General features: G+C 42.1%; 1 protein-coding gene across 1 annotated transcript in view; it reads left to right on the forward strand.

Moving 5' to 3' along the window:
• The first annotated feature begins 3,080 nt into the window (after positions 1-3,080).
• The window catches only part of CACUL1 (CDK2 associated cullin domain 1), a 49,098-nt gene continuing 33,061 nt past the window's right edge, over positions 3,081-19,117 (forward strand). The window contains exons 1-3 of the mRNA XM_009982498.2: positions 3,081-3,366; positions 9,968-10,094; positions 14,590-14,692. Coding sequence (XP_009980800.2) covers positions 3,081-3,366; positions 9,968-10,094; positions 14,590-14,692 — 516 coding nt within the window. The remainder of the gene's footprint in view (positions 3,367-9,967; positions 10,095-14,589; positions 14,693-19,117) is intronic.

Consider the following 19,117-nt stretch of genomic DNA (forward strand, 5'->3'; position numbering starts at 1 on the left):
CTGTGTTAGGGCTTGATTGAAATCCCGTTGAAATCAATGAAAGCTTTCCTATTGACTTCGGTTGACCGGGCACTTGGGAAATAAGGCAAAATTGTCTGTTTTAAAATAAGAAGAATTGTGTCCATGTCATAATATTATTGATAGCGGAGAATAAAATAAAATATATTATGCATATCCTTTTCCAACAGCCTTCATATATCATGTAACAGCTACCTACATACAGCCAGCTGTGACGTGGGGTGCTGCAACAGCTGTTTTGGGGTTCCTAATAATTCTGCTTTATAAACACAAATATCTGAGGAAAAAGAAAATACCCCTGTCTAATTGATACAAATGTTCATCTAAAATTGAAACTACATAGAAGATGAACATCCAGCAGAAGCAAGTGTCACAGCCTGCTTCTGAGAGCCCAGAGGGAAAAGCTCCCCTGTAGCCTCATTTCTACAAATTTCTGTGTAGAAAATGTTTCTTTAATGATTCACACTTTCCGTGGGTACTGTTAGGAAACCTTGATCTTCCCTTTTAATTTGTGGCAAAGCTTGTGGCTGTGACCTGGTTATCAAAAGTGCTGAGCCAAAAAAAAAGAAAAAAATAACTCTTATGAAGATGTAACGAATGCTTCTGATACTTGTCTAGATAATGAAACAAGGATTTAGGAGTCTGAAACCAAAGTGTGACATCTGCACGTTACTTTGTTGGCTAACGTACTCTAGGCTACTTACGAGCTAGTTACGATAGAGACAAGTCTCAATTCTCCAGGGATTTTCTGGGGACATGAGGATACTCAGGTCTTGTCAGAATTGTATACTGCATTCTCAACGAATATTGAAAATAATTACAGTTGTGGTATTACAAAACGTAATTTTGCCAAGACAGTATTTAAAGCCTGAATCAAACTTTCACATGCTGATGAGGAAAAAGGAAACGATGCAGAGAAGTCTCTGAAGAGCATGCAAAAACAAGTGCTGCTTTAATGATGAAGTATTTGATAGAGCCTTTTTATCAGCGTGCAGTCATGGGTTTAAATAGCATGAGCCGTGGGTGACTCTTGCAGCTTGTCATTTGCCTTATGGGAGGCAAGAAAGAGCTTCTTGTTTGGTTTGTAAGATGAGCTAGCTTGTTGCACAAGGCAACAGAGGAGACTCTGTAAAGAACTCCACAGTGAAGTATTTCCTAAGCTTTTTTGGCCTCCTGCCACAAGGAAGTGCAGTGGCTGTAGTCACAGTGCAAGGAACGTCGTGAAAGGGATCAGAAAGGAAACATACCTTTAAAGATCATGGCAAAAAAACCCCACCAAAAACAAACAAACAAACCCAAAAGACTCCAGCTGGTCAGTGAATTACAGAGATGGTAACGAAACCAGGTGTGTGCAACGAGAGAGTATAAAACAAAATAAGAAATCTTAGAACTGAAAAATGCTGGGTTTGTCTTACTTTTCCACTGCTCTTAGATGTTAACATAAACACTTTCAAAATAAATAGGACAAAGATAAAGCTATGCTGATAAGTTTCTGATTTCTCCTCAGGTCACAGTGTTTTTAAACACTGGCAAACCGTCTGAGACCTGCTCTGCAGGTTGAGAACACAAATGCGTCCTCCTTGAAGCAGTGGAGATACGTGAACTTCATTTACGTTTCTTTGTGATTAGCAGAAAATTTCAGCACTCACCTGAGCTAAAAACGGTTTGCTGCTTCAGCTTTGCAAGTTTAATACCCATTGTAAATGACTCCACTGATGCTTACATTACACATCCCGCTCAGTAAATGCAGCAGAAGTGAACAAAAATGTAATTTCTGTCCTTTTTCCAGCTGTGGTTAAGGTGCAGATAGAAATAAATGAACACACAAAACAGGCATGTGAACAGGCTGAATCCATAACCCAAGATCTGCATGTGATGGACCAAATCCACTTTTGGTCTCAAGACCAGCTGCGACTCGCTGGTGTCTACCAAGATAGAAAACGGAGAGGACCATGTACTGGTTTGAACAAACCATTGATGTTCACAGTGCAATCTTTTGGTTCAAATATGTAAAAAAAAAATGTAATAGGGACAAATTCTTTTCGTCACTTGCCTTTACCGAGGCAACTCAAGACAGGCCTGTTCCACAGCGCCGCAAAATTGGTGGCATCTTCTGCTTTTGTAAAACAGGACAGTTCTGGCTCACACTAAAACAGAAGTCGATGTTTCTATTTGGGAAACAAATGACACGCTTTTCATGAGACGTTTTGGAAAGAAGGATAGACACCTCTGCTTTTATCTACGTTTTTTACTTTGTTTGCCAAGCAAGAGCAAAAACCCACAGTGGAAATTTATTTTCTGCAGATCCCCACTATCCATTTCCATTTTACCATCGCAATAGCCAGTTGCAAATAAAAATAAACCCTAAAGTGAGTAGACTTGAAGGCGACCAGACAACATTTAAAAATTGGTTGTTACATTGTTCGCTGACAAGACACAGTTTTCCGTACGATTTGCGCAGGCTTTTCCATTACCAGGAGAACATCCCGCTAGAGGGGGGTGTAGCCAAAGGGCCCGGAGCGAGCGGAGGGACGGCCCGCCCGCTCGCCCCTAGCGGGAACGGGGAGCCAAACACGGGGCCGGCCGAAGGCTCCTCTCTCGAGTTAAAATTAACCGCTGGGCTCAGGAGGGACTGGGGAAGGGGAACCCCGTCCCGTCCCCGCTCCGCTCCGCGCCGCGCCGACCCCACAGCCGCCATCCCCCGTCAGGCCAGCCCGCGCCGCCCCACAATGCACCGCGGGCGGGCAGCCTGCGCGTGGCCCCGCCTTGTTCCGCGCTCCAGCCAATCACAGCCCAGCCTCGCCGGACTACACTCTCCAGCATGCCCCGCGGCGGGCACTGCCGGCCCGCCTGCCGTGTGCCGCCTGCCGTTCGGCGCAAAGTGTCGCGCTGCGCGCCCGGAGCCGGGCTGGCGGCGGCGGGACGCGCGCGGAGCCGTGCGGCGGCGAGCCCCGCCGAGCGGACAGCGGCCGCCATGGGCGGCGGGCGGTGATCCTCCGCCCCGCCCCGTTCCGACCCGCTCCGCCCCGCTGCGCTCTCCACCGCGCCGGCAGGCAGGCGCCATGGAGGAGGAGAGCATGGAGGAAGAGGGCGGCGGCGGCGGCGGCTGCGAGGCCATGATGGACGACCAGAACCACAACAACTGGGGCGCCGGCGGCTACGGGCGGCACCTGCTGGGCGCTGCCGCGGCGCCGCTCGGTGACCACCTCCCGAGCGGGCCGGAGCTCCCCGCGCTGCCCGAGGCCAACGGCGTGCTGCGGGGCTGCGGGCCGGAGGGCGCCGCGGGCAAGGCGGGAGCCGGAGCCATCGCCGCCGCCATCAACATCAACGCCTCGACCTCCAAGTTCCGTGAGTGACCGCGCTGCACGCCTCGGCCGTGGACGGTCTGAGCGCTGTCCCGCGGCCCGTCCCTTACGCGGGGGTTGGCCCGGGAGGCTTCTCGAAGCGAAATGAGATGGGTTGAGGCGCCTCGGGAGGAGAAAACCTCCCTTCTTGCACACCCCCCAGCTCCTGCTGCTTTGCTGTCACGGCAGGGCGACGTGGTGGATCCGGCTGTGGAGCTGGGAGCGCGGGTGCGGGCAGGGTTTGCAGCTGCACAGAGGCACTGTTGCTTTTCCCGAAGCTTTTAGCTCAGATCGTGTTTTCCTAAAGACTTTTTCTTTCTCCCTGGAGAACCCAAAGGTGGGCCTGAAGCCCGTTTGCGATTGCCATCCACCATCAGCAATGTCTGCAGAGCCCCTGGGCCGGGGGTGCTGTCCCACGAGGGACATCTGTCTGCAAAGGCTTGATGAGAGCAACTGGAGATGGATTTACGCCCCTAGAAAGTAGTTCTAAAACATCTTTGTATGTAGCTTTTAACAGAAATGGCCGTCCTGGTTTTGGCTGGGGCAGAGTTAGTTTGGCTTTTTAGTAGCTGGAATAGCACTGTGTTTTGGGTTTAGTATGGGATTTTTTTAAGAGAAGAACATTGATAGTGCACTGATATTTATAGCAGGTGCTGGGACATTGAGGACCTTTCAGCTTCCCATGTTTTGCTGGTGTGCAGGAGCACAGCAGGCTGGGGGGGAGCATGGCCGGGACAAAGGATGTACAACTTCTTACGATTTGAACATAGACTTAAGATTGAGGCCCAAATTGGCCATTGGAATATTCTGTATCATGGAACCTCATGCCCAGTACATAGGTGAGGGTTGACTAGGAAGTTGGAATCTCTCTCTTGAGAGATTCTCGGTCTCTTCTTGGACTTCCCCCATTTCTGCAGTGCTAACTCACCTGTCCAGCTCCTCAGCAGCTCAGCTCCAGAGCTGATCAGAAGCTCCAAGTTCAGGCTTCTGGATCCCTGCTTCTCTGGTAGCCTGGGTTTTGCGGCTCCAGGCACGCTGCCAAGGCTGGCTGCTTTGAAGTTGAGGCTCCCAGACTCCATGAGCTCTCCGACTCTTGGCCTGCCTTGCTTGTCAGGGCTTCAGGTACCTTGGAGTAGCTCGTAAACACATGAGACAGTTTCACATGAGAAGTGAAATGCCGTTCGGCCTTGCTAAACTAAGCTCTTGCATTCCCAATCCAGAAATTTAAAGTCTTAGTTTTTTCTTCTATTTCAGAATGAAATTTTGTTTTCAGGCTGGATCTTTGCTAAGTGGGAAGGTGACTTTCCAGCTAATCTGTGATTTGTGTCTGAGGGGGAGAAGAAGTGGCTGCGTGTGATTTTGCTTAGGATGTGGTTTTTGAGTTCTTATTTTCACTTCTCCAGTGTTAGTATCCCAACACAATATCTGTTGTACTGGTGTTAAGTGTTATTTTAAAGAAAATTAAAATTTCTGTAAAATACAAAATTCTCAGAGTAAGTTCATTAGAACTTTTCTACACCTTTTTGTTACGGATAATTTTGACAGTATGTGTGTATGAACAAAACAAGTCCAGTGAAGTAGTATGGACCGAGAAAGTACAGGAGCTGAGTTGGGATCCTACCTCTTCCAATCCCAGCAGAGGATCTCTTAGTCCCTCTGTTTAGTTTTCATATGTAGAAAAAGGAGAAAGGTCACTTTTGATGTAAATGTACAATGTAAGGGAGACAGCGTGTGCTAGATCCCCTCTTGCCTGCTCCATCCTAGCAGTGGCAGAACATGCGTGGAGAAGCTGATCATCAGTCTTAAGCTTGATAGCAAAGTTGTCTGTTCTCTGCTGCATGAAGAACTTCTTCCAGTTTAATGAGCAAGGACTCCTGCTTTGCTTGCTTCATGATGCAGAGGCTTAGTCTTAGACAGGTTATCCTACAGGTCACCTTCAAAAATGGGGGTGACATATGGTTTCTGACAACCGTATGATAAACTGGAGTGCCTCGGACATTCAGATAGGTCTCTCCCTTCTGATTCTTTCCTCCAAAACGAAAAATCCAGTGCCTGTGTTCCAATATGTAATTACTTGCAGTGTGTTGGTTTTGCTTGTGTTGGTAGTTGCTGACTGAAGCTGTCTGGTGGGCCTTTTTTTTTTCTCTCTAATTTACCTGTCGGAATAATGGAGGAGGAAGGTTAGATGGACGTCCTTAAAAATCTTTTGAAAGGGCCAAATCCAGTTCTCCTTGCTTGAGATTTTGGTGACACAGAACTCAGATCAGATACAGTAACGCACCGTTCATTTAATAGGTTTTCTTCTACTTAGAGAATTGTCCATGTTGTGGTAAACTTACAACTAAATCTTTATTTACAGTTGATCAGCTTCAGTCATAGTTACGGATTTATAAAGCAGTAGCGCTATGAGAAATATTTTTCAAAGGCCATAAGGAAGAAAATAAGAGTAAGAACTTTTAATACTTTAAGTAAAACTCTTCCATAATTGCAGCATAACTCAATTGTGATAAAAACCGAAGTTTTCTGTCTTGTTGTTTTGTAATTCAGTGCAGTGTGTGTGCGTTGTGGTGTAGGCAAATTGTCTGATGAAGAAAAAGTTTAACATTTTTACTGACCAGTCTGAATGCAGACTGAGAAACATGTAATAAAAATAGAATAGAGTTGAAAGCATCTACAGGGCGGACACATAAACTTGCAAATGGATGCCAGGTTGTGTCAGGCAGGGGATATAGCAAAATCTGTTCCGTAAACGTGCATGTGGCAGCTGAGAAAAAGGAAAGTGCAGAGCCGCAGCGAGAGCTATGAGTCCGTGGATGAGTCTCAGACATCTGCTTGAAGAGTTATAGAATCATAGAATGGTTGGAAGGGACCTCAAAGATCATCTAGTTCCAGCCCCGCTGCCATGGGCAGGGAGTTGGCACGCTTTGACAAAGTCTTTTAGGATTGTAGGGTGCATTGCGAGTTAAGCAGTAAAGCTTCATGTATGTCACTTCGTGAGATGAAATAAAGCTGCTAAAAGATGCCTTGCTGTTTTCTTTTATTTTTATTGTCAGAATAAATGACAGATAATTGTCAGACTAATACCTGCTTACTTGACAGTAGGTTGGATTACCTATCCTGCTCTGTCCCCTGCTTTTTTAACTATAGTTTTAGAAGAAGGATGTTCTTATATGTGAGCACAGTAAGTGTTTTGAGTAGCTTTTCAGGTTAAGTTGTCTTGTCTAAATTACAAAGCCACCAGTGTCAATGATTTTTTTTTTAAATTATTTTTCTGTTCTTCATATCCTGTGCCTATTACTGTTCTAGCATCTTTTTTGAGCTTTGTAGGTTTTTCTTATCAATTTCATGGGGGATGTATAACCACTCTTGGACTCTCTGTTTCTGTTTGGTTTTGTGTTTTTTTGTGGTTTTTTTTTTTTCTAATCTTAGTGTATTTTGCCTTTCTTCTGATTGAAGTTGATATCAAAGAATTTGGTAGCTTGGAGCAGGCTGTGTTTCAATTATGTCTATGATACTGAAATATCTAGGTTATGATTTGAAGCTCATGCATATTCTTTTTCACTTAAATGGTTTCACTGGGCTGCATCTGACTTCAACAGTTTTTCTTTTGAACTTTTCTGTATATCGAAAAGCAGCAGTTGCTTCTCAAGCTTTACTTGTGAAGTCTTTTATAGTTTGCTGGAAAACACTGGCTTCCTTTCCATTCGATCAGACTGATTTCTCTCCCAGCCCCACCCCAAACTTGCTGTAGTTGGATAAAATAATGTGTTCTAGCGTGCTTTTTTACAAAATATTCATGTCACTTCCCAGAAACGTAATAAGTCTCAGTGAAATGAAAGTCATCTTTTAGTATCACCCTTTCCTTGCTGTTTGGAAACTGAGGCTGTTGGACAAATCCTTCTAAATCTTCAATACCTAATGTAAGGGTAAACATTTAAGAATGACATCCTAAAAAGATGAAAAATTAAAAAAACTAACAAAGTTTCTAAAAGGGCACTCTTGTCTATTCTTTCTAAGGATTTGTACGCTTCCTTTCCTTCCTGGTTTTGAGGTTGTTTTTTGCAGAGTTTATGATTAGAGGGTGCTACTTTAAGTCATTCTTCATTTTTTGTGTGTGTAAGCACTGCCAGAAAAAAGGGACGTTACTAGCTTGTGACAGTTATTAAAATTTTAAAGTAATTTGTTTTCCGGATTCGAAGAATAAAACCAGTGATTGTTCAGTGTGTAGTCTTTGGACTGTGAACTATATAAATATTGTGGTTGGCTTAGTTTCAGAACTGAAGCATGGAAATCAAATGAAATAATACTTATAAGAGTCTTTTGAATAAAAATGAAGCTTTTCTAGAATGTTACTTTTAACTCATCAGCATTTCCTATATGAGTCTCCTGGGCCTGTTCATAAAAGGATTTTATCCTTTACTTGTGCAGCACTTCTAATGGATAGGTTTCCTATCTGCTGCTTCTTTCTTTTTCCATATTGTGAAGAAAATAGATAGACCTCTCAACACCCTGTTAAAAATATTATTTTGCAGTATTCTCAATTCTTACTTGACTCTCTTCTTTCAACTGAATAGAACTTGTTTAATGTGTTAATCCAGATGTGGGTGTGATTGTACATTGAAATCTTAAGTCAAGATGTGGTCTAATATTTGTGCTGAATTCAGTTACGTTTTCTGTGGAACAGAGCTCTTCTGTAGACACCCACCTTTTTAGGGGTAATAAAGTGAAATATAAATGGTCAAATTTTGCTGCAGAGTGTAAGCATGAATAGTAAAGCTACTACATGGAAGCTGCTCCTGAGCCTGGGCTCTGTCAGGGACAAGAACTCAAGCAAGTCATTGGGAGATAGATGACTAAGGGGTGAATTTGCTGTCAGGCAGGTGCTGTGCTGTTCCTGACCAGATGGATGCTTTTACATCGTGGAGCTGACTCACTGGATATGTTATCTTGCGTCCTGGTAGTTATGTACCTGGACCTGTAACCTTTATCAACTTGGTAGCAAACGGTGTCGTACTTTCAGATTGCAGGCTGGAGTGCTGGGACAGCATCCTGCAGCACCTGGTAGTGGTGACCTGTTCACTGCTCAGACACTTACTGGGTTAATTGGATCTATTTGTGTAATAGATATGAAGCAGGAGTGAACCGATGGCTGGTTAGGTGAAGAGAGGGCTGGGAGTACTGCACTGACATTCTTCACTAAGCAAGCTTTCTGGCTGAAATACCCTAAAAAGACACAACAGGAATCTATAATACCATTCAGTAATATTCAAACACTTTCTTGTCTCACACCTCTCTATATTCCACATTCTCTTTATACTCTTCTTTTTCTCATCATGCTGTTGACTGTTTTGCCTGTATTTCCCTAGAGTTGTTCTTCACAGTGCTGCCAAAAGTGACTTACTCAGCTCCTTTCAACCCCTTGTGAAAAAAACATTTCAGAAATCTTGCTCCTCAAACCCAGCAGTGAATCTACATTTACAAGTGTATTTAAAATGCAGCTGTATTCAAAAGACTTTTTTTCAATGTGCTGTCTAAACTTGATTGTTTGGAATGGGAACTATCTTTATTCTCTATTCCATGTAGCCCAGACACACATGTTGATTTCCTGGACTGGGTAGTTTTGATATGAAGTATACCCAGTGCTGTAAATTTCATATATATCTATATATATCTATATATATATACACACTGAGGGCTTTTTTTTGAGTGGATGTTATGAAGCTCCGGTGGTGTGACAAGCCAGCGAGATAGTCCTCTGAGTACGTCTCTGAAGGTAAAGTGCTAACCCTTCTGCTGTGGCTGCTGTTAGAACTGAGCCATGAGTGGTTGGTTTGGAAATCCTCCCTGAAAAGAGAGGGATTAGAACTCGTCTGTGTCTGTGAAGGCGCGCAGAGTGGCTTGTGCAAGAGGGTGCAGTTGGGAAGCTCAAGAGGAAAATCAGGAGGGAAATCAGGGAGTGATGGGGAACGATAATTTAAATGCCTCCTATTCTCCCCTGTGCTGATTCTTATCTGGAAAAGGAATACTGTTGTGCCTGCTAGAGGGGAAACTGTAATACGGATCAAAAAAAGTTGCTTGGGAGCCTAACTGCAGTTGAAGACAGAGGGAATTGCATCAGCTTTTAGGCCAGAGAAGCTGCTGGTCCCACCTGAGACTTGTAAAATTAAAACATCTGCTGGGAAGGAGTATTCTGAAAACTACCAGTCTTGGCTGAAACTTCTTTTCCTGCATGTGAGGACCCAGTGTTAATTGTTGATTCTGGACTCCCACAGAGCTATGTAGCTTACTGATCTGAGCCAACTACTGAACTACTTTTTTTTTTTTTTATTATTGTCATGCTAAAACTTCCAGAAGTTCATTTTTCCCTACTACTTGGGCCCCTAATAAATATCCAAGCACTGATTTGGTAGGTTTTCTGATTTAATTTTATTTTATTTTCTGTAAATAAAAAGGTACAAATTCAAGTCTGGGCTTTAGTTTTACATGAGATTACCTTAGCAGAAGTGAACTGTTCCCAGTTTTTTTGGCCGTCTTATCGGTGTGATCTAAAATTGCAGAGTGTTTTAACTAAAGTTACTAAATGTAGTTTTGTCTTTTTCTTGTAGTAATGAATGTTATAACAATTGAAGACTATAAGAGCACATATTGGCCAAAGTTGGACAGTGCCATAGATCAGCTTTTAACTCAGTGTCCTGGTGACTACATCCCTATCTCCTATGAACAAATATACAGGTAAGGAAAATATTTTAAGTGCTGTGTAACTTTTTTTTTTCCCTTTAATGTTAAATGTTTATTTTATCTTGCAGCCTATGCATATGTCATATTTTGTATTTATGAAGAGGAAAGTGGAAAGGTTATGTGAAGTACAATATTGTACAAATGGTTAGAATGAGTGAATAATAGATACGTATCTTGACGTCACGTATTAACAGGAATAAATGCTTAACAAGAAAGATGCATAAGTGCTGAAAATATTTACTTTAAAGTAAGCTCCACCACAGTTGCTTGGTGTCATATATTAAGAAATGTATTATAGTCTCAACATCCCATTCCTCAAAGGAGAGAAGAGACTGGCATGCTAGGTGTTTGACTTAATACTTCAAAAGGCTTCTTTGTCACGTCTGATAGGAACCAATTTGGTGCAGCCGAGGTGCAGAAGTAAGTGGAAGCGACTGGTGCCAAGGTCCATCAGTATAAACTGTCATTTGTGTGTTCTGCATCAGGTAGATTCAGTCTGATTTCCCCCTTGCCCAGCCTTCCCACTGCATGTGCAGTTAGAGGCTGTCTGAAGGACTGACACAAGATTCAGTCTTTTACATCTCCATTTCTTCTGGAAAATGTTTGATTTGTACCTGGCCTGGAGCTGCAATTTACTTTGCTTTAAAAGGGACCTAGTCACTCACCAGAACTGCTCTGCCACAGTAGTGGGGATGGTAGGGAGGTTTGCTTCAAAACCACACTACTGCTCCAAACCAAAATGCTAGATGTTTTAGAGACCTGGCGATTTCTTAGGAGAGTGGTGAAAGCGGAGATTTCTGTTCTGTAGGTGACAGGTATCCAAGGGGTAGGTAAACAGGGTGGAAACTGGGTAACTGATGTTGCATTTAGTGGCCAAGATGCTGTTAAATCTACTGACCCTTGCCAGCAACACAACTAGTAGCACTGCTGTCTTGGTGTTCTTTGCAATAGCATTGCACCCTAAGAAATAACACAGGCAGCTCAGTCACTCATTGCTCTTTTTAGAGGCTTTCAGCTGTATTGGCTCCTGCTCGCTTGCTTTTGGCTGCTTTCTCTCTAGTTCGAAACTTTGGATTAGGGAGCCGGATACAAGGACGGCATGTGTTCAGTCTTCCCTCTTAATTCCAGTTAAACACTTTAATAAACTTCTTTCCTCTCCAAACTTTTGGAACTGCTATTATCAGGACTCGGACATCATCATGTATATAAGTAATTGAGATGGTAATTTCAATTAAGACATTTTGCAGTTTTAGTGTAAGTAATCAAAATCCTTTCCCTAGCTTGAAATCCCCAATGTGCAAACAGCTGTCAGTAAGGGTTAAGCCAACATCTCTTGAAGGTCAGCTCTGAAAAAGAGTAGGTGTGTAAAATTAAGGCTTCAGTACCTAGATCTGTACCTAGTTATGGTTCTCAGATAACTGCAGTTTATCTTGGTCGTCTTTTTACTGCTCAAAAGTATTATTTATTAAAGCAACAATGGGTTTTAAGTTTCTCCTAGGTACACCCTTATACATCAGGGTGACACCTGGTGCAGTGTTATAATGATGTGCAGGTGCCTGTTGCATGTATTTTACCAAAACAAAAGATTGTCTGTCGTTTGGTGTTACTGATAGAGCTAGTGTGTCAGTTTAAGTTTTCTTTTAAATATTTTATCTGTGGATGTAATTACTCTGACACAGCTGCTTCCAACCAGGAGGGTTTTTAAATTTATTTTATTTTAGAGAGCGTCCCTTTGCCTGTCTCATAATCAAGACAGCATAGATTGAGAGTGAAAGAAAACCTACTTTTTGTTGAATTTAATGATGATGCTTGCTTGGAGTATTGCAGAAAGTCTATAGCAGACTTGAGGTTTAGATCCTCTCTGCTTCCCTAGGCTAGTTCTTTAGTCTGAAAGTGGGGTGTTTTTTGAAGTGGTTCAAACAGCTACGTATCTTTTATATTTTTTATTTTACAATGAAACTGAGCTGAAAATATAATGGTCTTTTTAATTGTCTTTTTGCTGACTAAAGGAATCAAGGTTTCCATAGTGCAAACTCAAAATATATTATTAGATACCCAGACTGCTACATTTAATGTGATCAGTGATATCTGTAGGTGTCTAGTCCACAGCAGTGAAAGCTAGGGGATAACTTGAAAGGTGTGTATGCAGGTATTTACTAATGGATCACTTTGACCTTAAGGTATCAAAGTGTGATTAGTGACTGTTTTCATCTCTGAGTCCAAAGCCTGCCTGTGTGTAGTCACTTCCTATTAAAGGGTTAAACATATTGACAGAGAGGTGTAAAGGGAACTTTGGGATGAGGAGAATGTGAACAGCTGAGTTGTACTTCTGCCAACCATTACAACTGCCTCCCAGGTGCAATGCAATTAGATTGCTGTTCTTCAAGACAACTTCCAGGCCTGGGATCTCCATCCCTCTCACTAAATGCTTACCTTCTAATGTCCTGCTTGGGTCTTCCTTTTCCTGAGGTGTTTGGTTATGCTAAAGGACTAACAAGCTGCTGACTTCTTTTTAGTAATGGCAGGTCAAGGATGATTCACAGAATCAGCCCATAATCAGGAACTGGAAACAGGACCTGAAAATGAGGAAGGAACCTCTAACCAGAAGTGTTCAGACAAAATATAAACATGCTTTGCACGTACATACAAAGACTGGAGTTTGACTGCAGGATGTGTTGTGGAAGTAGGTATAGCAATATTGTGTGTAACACTAACCAGACCTGTACTTTGAGGTTCAGTTTAGTTATATCGTTGCAAATGAAGTGGTCAACTTGTGGAAGTGACTCTATACTGGTTAGTTGTGGAGCAAACAAACAAATGGCCGTTTGCTGTTGTTATCTAGCTGGCTGGTTTGTAAGAGATCACAAAAATCAGTCTGGCTTTTTTTTTCATACCATAATGTCTTTTTTACACTTTCCTGTTCCAAAATAGGATGTGCTATTGGTAGACTTAATGTGAAAGAAACAGGATGACTTTGTTATGTAAATAATATCAAACTACAGATACTAAATTATTTTCATAATATAATACTAGGAGAGGTGTGAGGTGGTTTGCCAAAAGAGCAGACTTTGCGTAGGGATGAACGCTGTATTTTTGGGGCTTTTGAAGTTGTCAAAGGGAATAAATACGAACTTCACTTGTAAAATCTTCCTCCAGAAGACTTTGAGGGTGGCAGTTATTGAATGAGAACACTGTCTTGGCCCCTGAAGACTTGGATTTGGTGCCGAACCTCTCACTTGCGTTCGAAAATTCCAATAGCCCATAGCCTGTGGCTGTTCTAATCCCATCTGTGCAGTTAGTTTGTCATTGTGCCACCTTCTCAGAAGACAGTAGGAATGTCACAGTTCCCCTGCAGAGACACAGTGTTGCCGTATCGTAGTTTTAGGCTTTCGGTGCTATTAAAAACCTGAGGAATTCAAGTGTGGGATCTGGACCTTGCTGGAAGGAGTTTGTTTGTGCTTGGCCTAAGGAGCAGTCTCTGGCCTAAATTGCTCGCTGTCACAGTGCTGGGGGCGGAGGGATGGAGGGAGAGGGGAGCAGAATGGAGACGTGGGGTGGAGATATGGCTTGCCCAGCATATCAGGTGAAGTCTTCCTTGTGCCTCTTGCTTTTTGGCAGGTAGTTGTCAAAATACTGGCTTCAAAGAACGAAAGCACTTGAGAGAAGTAAAAGCTGCTGGGTACAGATAATGTTGGTGTTAGTCCTGACGATGGTGGCTACCTTAACGTAACGCCTTGCTGAAAGTGATAGACGTATTTGTTTTACAACTGCTGTAAATATGTTTTCAATACGTAGCCTTATTTTGAAGATATGTTATATTGCAGTATGAGAGCAATAAAACGTTCTTAAAAACCAAAGGTAACACTGAAGACCAGAGATAATACAGCCAAGCCATGGAATGTAAAATTAAAGTTTTGTTGCTCTTTCTCTTCATGTTTTTATGAAAATGTAGGGTTTTCTTACAGTTTAAGTGGCACAGGATAGAGTAACATGCTTGGATCTGTAATTTTAGAACTTTTGCTGTTTCTTTTTAAAACGCTAGCGAGCTTTTGGTGCAACTTCTATGACTGCTTGTCAGTGTTGCCCGTCTTTTAATAAGGATTTTTCCCTAGACTATGCATATAATCATTACACCTGCTTATTTTAATGGTAACTTCATTCACATAAGAGAGACAAAAGCCAGAATTTGGAGTGTGCTGTTGACAGAATTATCCTGGCTGTTCTAAAGTGCACTGTTGAGGAAACTCATTGTAAGTTAAAGTGAGATTGGGGAGGGGGAATGGGACAGTCACACTGGGGCCTCCAGGAGAGACTTAAGAGTCTGCTGGAGCTCGTTCCAGGCTTAGGGCTATGTTTGAAAGTTCAGCAATCATTCAGTTAACTCTTACTGTTCTCGAAATTGAGACTTGAACAAAATATTTTGAAGTCTGTTACCCTTCATTGCAAACTGTTGTAAGTTCATTGTTTGTTCCTATATTTGTTTCTGCAGTTGTGTGTATAAGTGTGTATGCCAGCAGCATTCGGAACAGATGTATAGTGACCTAATAAAAAAGATAACTAACCACTTAGAGAGAGTCTCAAAGGAGCTGCAGGTAAGAAGCTGCACAATCTAATTCTGTCTTTCCTGGGATCTGTGATTTTATCAGAGCAGCATGTAGATGGCCCATGGAGGGGATTGCCATTGAGACTGATTTACACTAGCTTACTAAATTGTGGACTACTTCATTCACTAACTGGCTGTCAGACAGAACACCACCTACTAGATCCAGTTGTGTGGCAGTGATTAGCCTTAGAGATCTGAACCATGTGTAGAGCAGCAGCTAAACTTAAATATATAGTATAGAATCAAAGACTAGAGAACGGGAAATCTACGGTATAATTTAGGATGTAAATGCTTCAGTCAGACATGATCTGAGCACATGACATGGATGTCTGCCATTGCCATGTTAATCTATATGAATGGCTTAAGGTCCTTGTGCATCACAAGCAGGACAAAAGGAAAAAATTGAAGTGAATAAAATGTGAATCGTGAAGTATAAATTAGGAATTATTGCATATGAAAGTTTTGTGCTACAGTTTATTCTGCATTTTTCTTGCCTATCTCTAGATGTCAGTGGTTTACAGCAGGCCTAATACAGTTTGTATATCCCTATCCTTTTCTGCATCTTATTTGTGCATCTAAGTTTGCTTTCATGTGTGTTCCTTGTTGAAAATTTCTTTATTGCTAGAATCTCCAGACGCGTTCTTGAAATTGTCATTTCTGCAGCAGCAACACTGTTTTGTTTCCCTACAGCTTTTGTCACTTCTGTAGCTGATGTTTGAGTTCTGTACTGACTTGCAGTGCATCAAGTAGAGATGCCAAATACAAAGGAATCCTAAACTACAGCAGGTGCTCTCAGTGCTTTTAACAATCGATGACTAATTTCTGTCAGTCAGAAACAGCCTTACTACTTTTAACTGCCTCTGGTACTTCTGGCTAAGCGTGGATTCCCGTCAAAACATATAGCGCCGTGATCGCTCTGATGTCCTCCTCGTTTCACTGTTCCTCTTGCTGCTTTCCTTATGAAAAAATTAACCACCCTGCATTTAATAGGCACGATCTTTGGGGCAATCTTTGACTATAAAATATCTAGGTCATCTTGAGTGAGGTTCCTTGCTTCTTTTCTCTTTCCAGTTTCTTTATTCCTCATGGAACGACAGTCTCACTGTTCTGTAAAAATTAGTTAGAGTAGATGGACATAGTATTTAAAATAAAGCCTTCCCTTGATTCTGCTGAGTTGGTGCAGCCTCTACGTTTTTCTTCTGACTGTGAGAACTACGAATCATTGCAGCTGCACAGGTTTGACCAGTTCTTCTGATACCTCCCGTAGTAGTGTACTGCACTACTTTCCTTTGAATTTGGGAGCACCCCAAATTCTTTACTCTGTGGTATTCCTTGATTGTTTCCTCTGAAGTTCCCAAACTGAGGCAACTGCTTTTAAAGTTTGCTTTAGCACGTAAGTGCAGTAAATGCTTCTGTCTAAAACCGAGGCTGCCTTCTGAACGTCAGCTGTTGAAACAATAATTGAGACAGCTATTTAATGCAATCTTGGTGTTGCAAAAGTTTCCTTACGTAGGTTAGACACACCTTGTGGCAGGTGGCAAGAGGACTGTAATATAACATGATATCATCTTTGAGTGCATTACGTGAGTTTTGTCAGATGCGAACGTGACTCTGGTTTTGGGTGGTAAATCCATCTTTTTGAGCTGCTTGAAGTAAAACTCATGTGCCTTAGAAAATTGTACTGTGAGAAAACTGTTTTTCCTGTGGGTTGCGAAATTTACTCTTAAGAAATTACTACAATATATTTTATCTTGATACCTCTTTGATCTTAATACATTTTGATGACACTCAGTCACTTGGGTTTTATGTTGAAAACGTGGTGCAAGATCTTTACCCTAACAACAACAAATTACTTTATAAATGTTGATTGCTTCGAAGTTTCTGATTCGCACAGGCAAACTATAAAAAAAACCCTGTGTATGCGAATCCTTTTAATGCACAATATGTGCTGTTTTGCTTTCTCTGACATAAGCTCATTCCACCTGCCAACGATACTTAATCTAATTGCAGAGTTCTGTTTAATTGACAAGGTGTGACTTGATGTAAGATAGTATTTTATTTTTTTTTTTTTACAGGCAGAAATGCAAATGTAGTCCAATATAAGCAGGAATGTTGATTTGTGTGAGAAAGCCGGTGATCATGAAAACTGAAATGGCAGGCAAATGCAATGTTTTATTCTGGACAAGCTGAGCAACTTCTTTGCATAGAAGTGCAACAGTTTAATGGCAGGTGGATTGCAGAATATCCGCCTGTAACCAACATGCCAGAGCAAGCTGTTTCCTATGAGAACCATTCATCAACAGCAAAAGTAGTAACACTGTGAGGTACCAAATAGTAAAAATGGGAGCATCTCGGGACCGGTCAGACTTGCTCTTTCGTGGTTCTAGCCTTATTGGAGTTTGTCTTCTTTCCACGTGGCGTTCACTGTAGAAACTCCCTTTATCTTCCTCCCCTTCCGTGTGCTTAGCCCTCGGCTTGCCTGACCAGCTGGCCTCAGCTGAAGTCAGGAGAGTGGTGGGCACTCACATGTCCCAAGCTGGGTGCCCCAGGCACTGCTGCAGGGGCTCCATGGTCACAGACACACGCACAGGCTGCTTGGTCATCCCCTGCGGCACTTCTGCTCTTCCAGACTGCAAGACACCTTGTCTGGCGTTGGTGTTTGTTGCCATGTGTATTCTTGAAGGTCTGCTTTACAGGTTTTCACCTCAAAAAAATTAATTTTCAGTGATGGCAGAGGCATTATGAAGAAGTAGGCAGGCTGATGTATTCTATTTGTGTTAGACATAGGGTGAAAAGCAGTGGACGTTGCCTGCTGAGAGGAATTACGTTTAGATGAGGTGAATTGCTTGTCATGAGACCATCAGCTCTTCCAAATAGGGCCTTCTGTATCCCAAGACATTTCTAGCTCTCTCCTTGCTATTCCTGCAGGTAAATGATCCTCTCCTCAGGCTGTTTCAGTTGTGGAGAGACTCTGAGCAAAGATTGCCTTCCGTTCTTGCAATTGATGCCTGACCAATTTCTCTGTATTAGTAAGACTGAGCTTTGCCATGTGGAACTTCCAGTAATTGAGAATTAAATTTCCCTGATTCTGGAGTCTATCAGAATTTTGAATTTTGTGTGCTTAAAAAAAGAAAGTAAGAGTGACTGCAGAAAGCATAGCTGAACATGTTTCCTGTTGTCTTGAGCTCCATAAAGCCTGCAGTATACAGATGATTTTTCCAAGATGCTTTATTTAGAAACATTTTATTGGTGATGGACATAGCCCATTATATTGCGGTTTAAAATAATGGCAGCTGGTTTTGTGGGTAAGTGCTGAGTCATTCAGATGCATGAGGTAGGGTGGCTACACAGGCATGTGCTTTCAAATTGAATACCTCTCTTTCTAAAATGAATAAAGCTATATTTACATTAGGCACTAGTATTTCTGGCTTAACTTATGCACTCTGATAAAGTCATTTAAAATCAAATACTCTGCCCATTACGTGTCTTTTCAGCAGAAGACACTGGAAAGTACTTTAAGCATTGGCAATCCAAATGCACTGAGGCATTGAGCTGGCCCATGATGAAAATAGCTTTTTTTGTGCAAGTGCAGCGAAACATTTTCAGTTTAGTTAGAATAATCGCCGTAATTCCTTTAGGAAATGACTGAGAGCTGAGGAGAAGTTCTTTGTCATGTTGCACCCTCTATTTAGAGAAAAGACAAAGAGGGATCTATTGTTTTTTATTTTTTGTGGTGTTTTTGTTGTTTCTTTTTTGTCTTGGCCAGAAACAGTTGAGTTTATTAACTGTATGTAATGTTTGTGTTTGTTGAAGTTAAGTGAGAATCAGTCTCTCTTTTGAGTAAATAAACACTGCTTTGCTTGCATTGTTTCTATTTTAAATCAAACAGAAGTGGTAGAGCTAAAATACCAGAATCTCCTGCTTAAATTCCATCTGTCTAAAAGCATTGGATTAAATTTGGAGCCAATTGCTGATACCATAATTAGGCTCTTGAACACTCCAGAGGGCTTGGGGTTTTTCTCCTCTGTTATGTCTCAAGATATGCATGCGTGTGTGTGTATATATTTTTAATTACGAACAATATATTTTTTTATAATGAACATGACTGAACTGAGCAGTCACTGGTGTCGGTAGATAATTTGCATGGTTGCTGTGTGGCCCCCAGGACCTGCAGATTTAGGGTCTTTGCTGTGCAATGCCAGAAGGCTTTCCTGCCTCTTTCCTGCTTTCCTTAAGCCTTACAACTTCTCAGCCTTCTGTCTTGTCAGCTCTCAACCAGCCGGTGCAGTGCATGAAATTATCTTCTCACCTATTGTTTCCTTGGAAGAATGTGTATTGGAGTCACATTACTGTAAAAGCTATTCTGCTATTTTGAGAACTGCCAAATCTCTGGGAAGTGAGCGCCTTGTGTCAC

Source organism: Tauraco erythrolophus, chromosome 9 (genome assembly GCF_009769465.1).
Source record: "Tauraco erythrolophus isolate bTauEry1 chromosome 9, bTauEry1.pri, whole genome shotgun sequence".
NCBI classification, from domain to species: Eukaryota; Metazoa; Chordata; class Aves; order Musophagiformes; family Musophagidae; genus Tauraco; species Tauraco erythrolophus.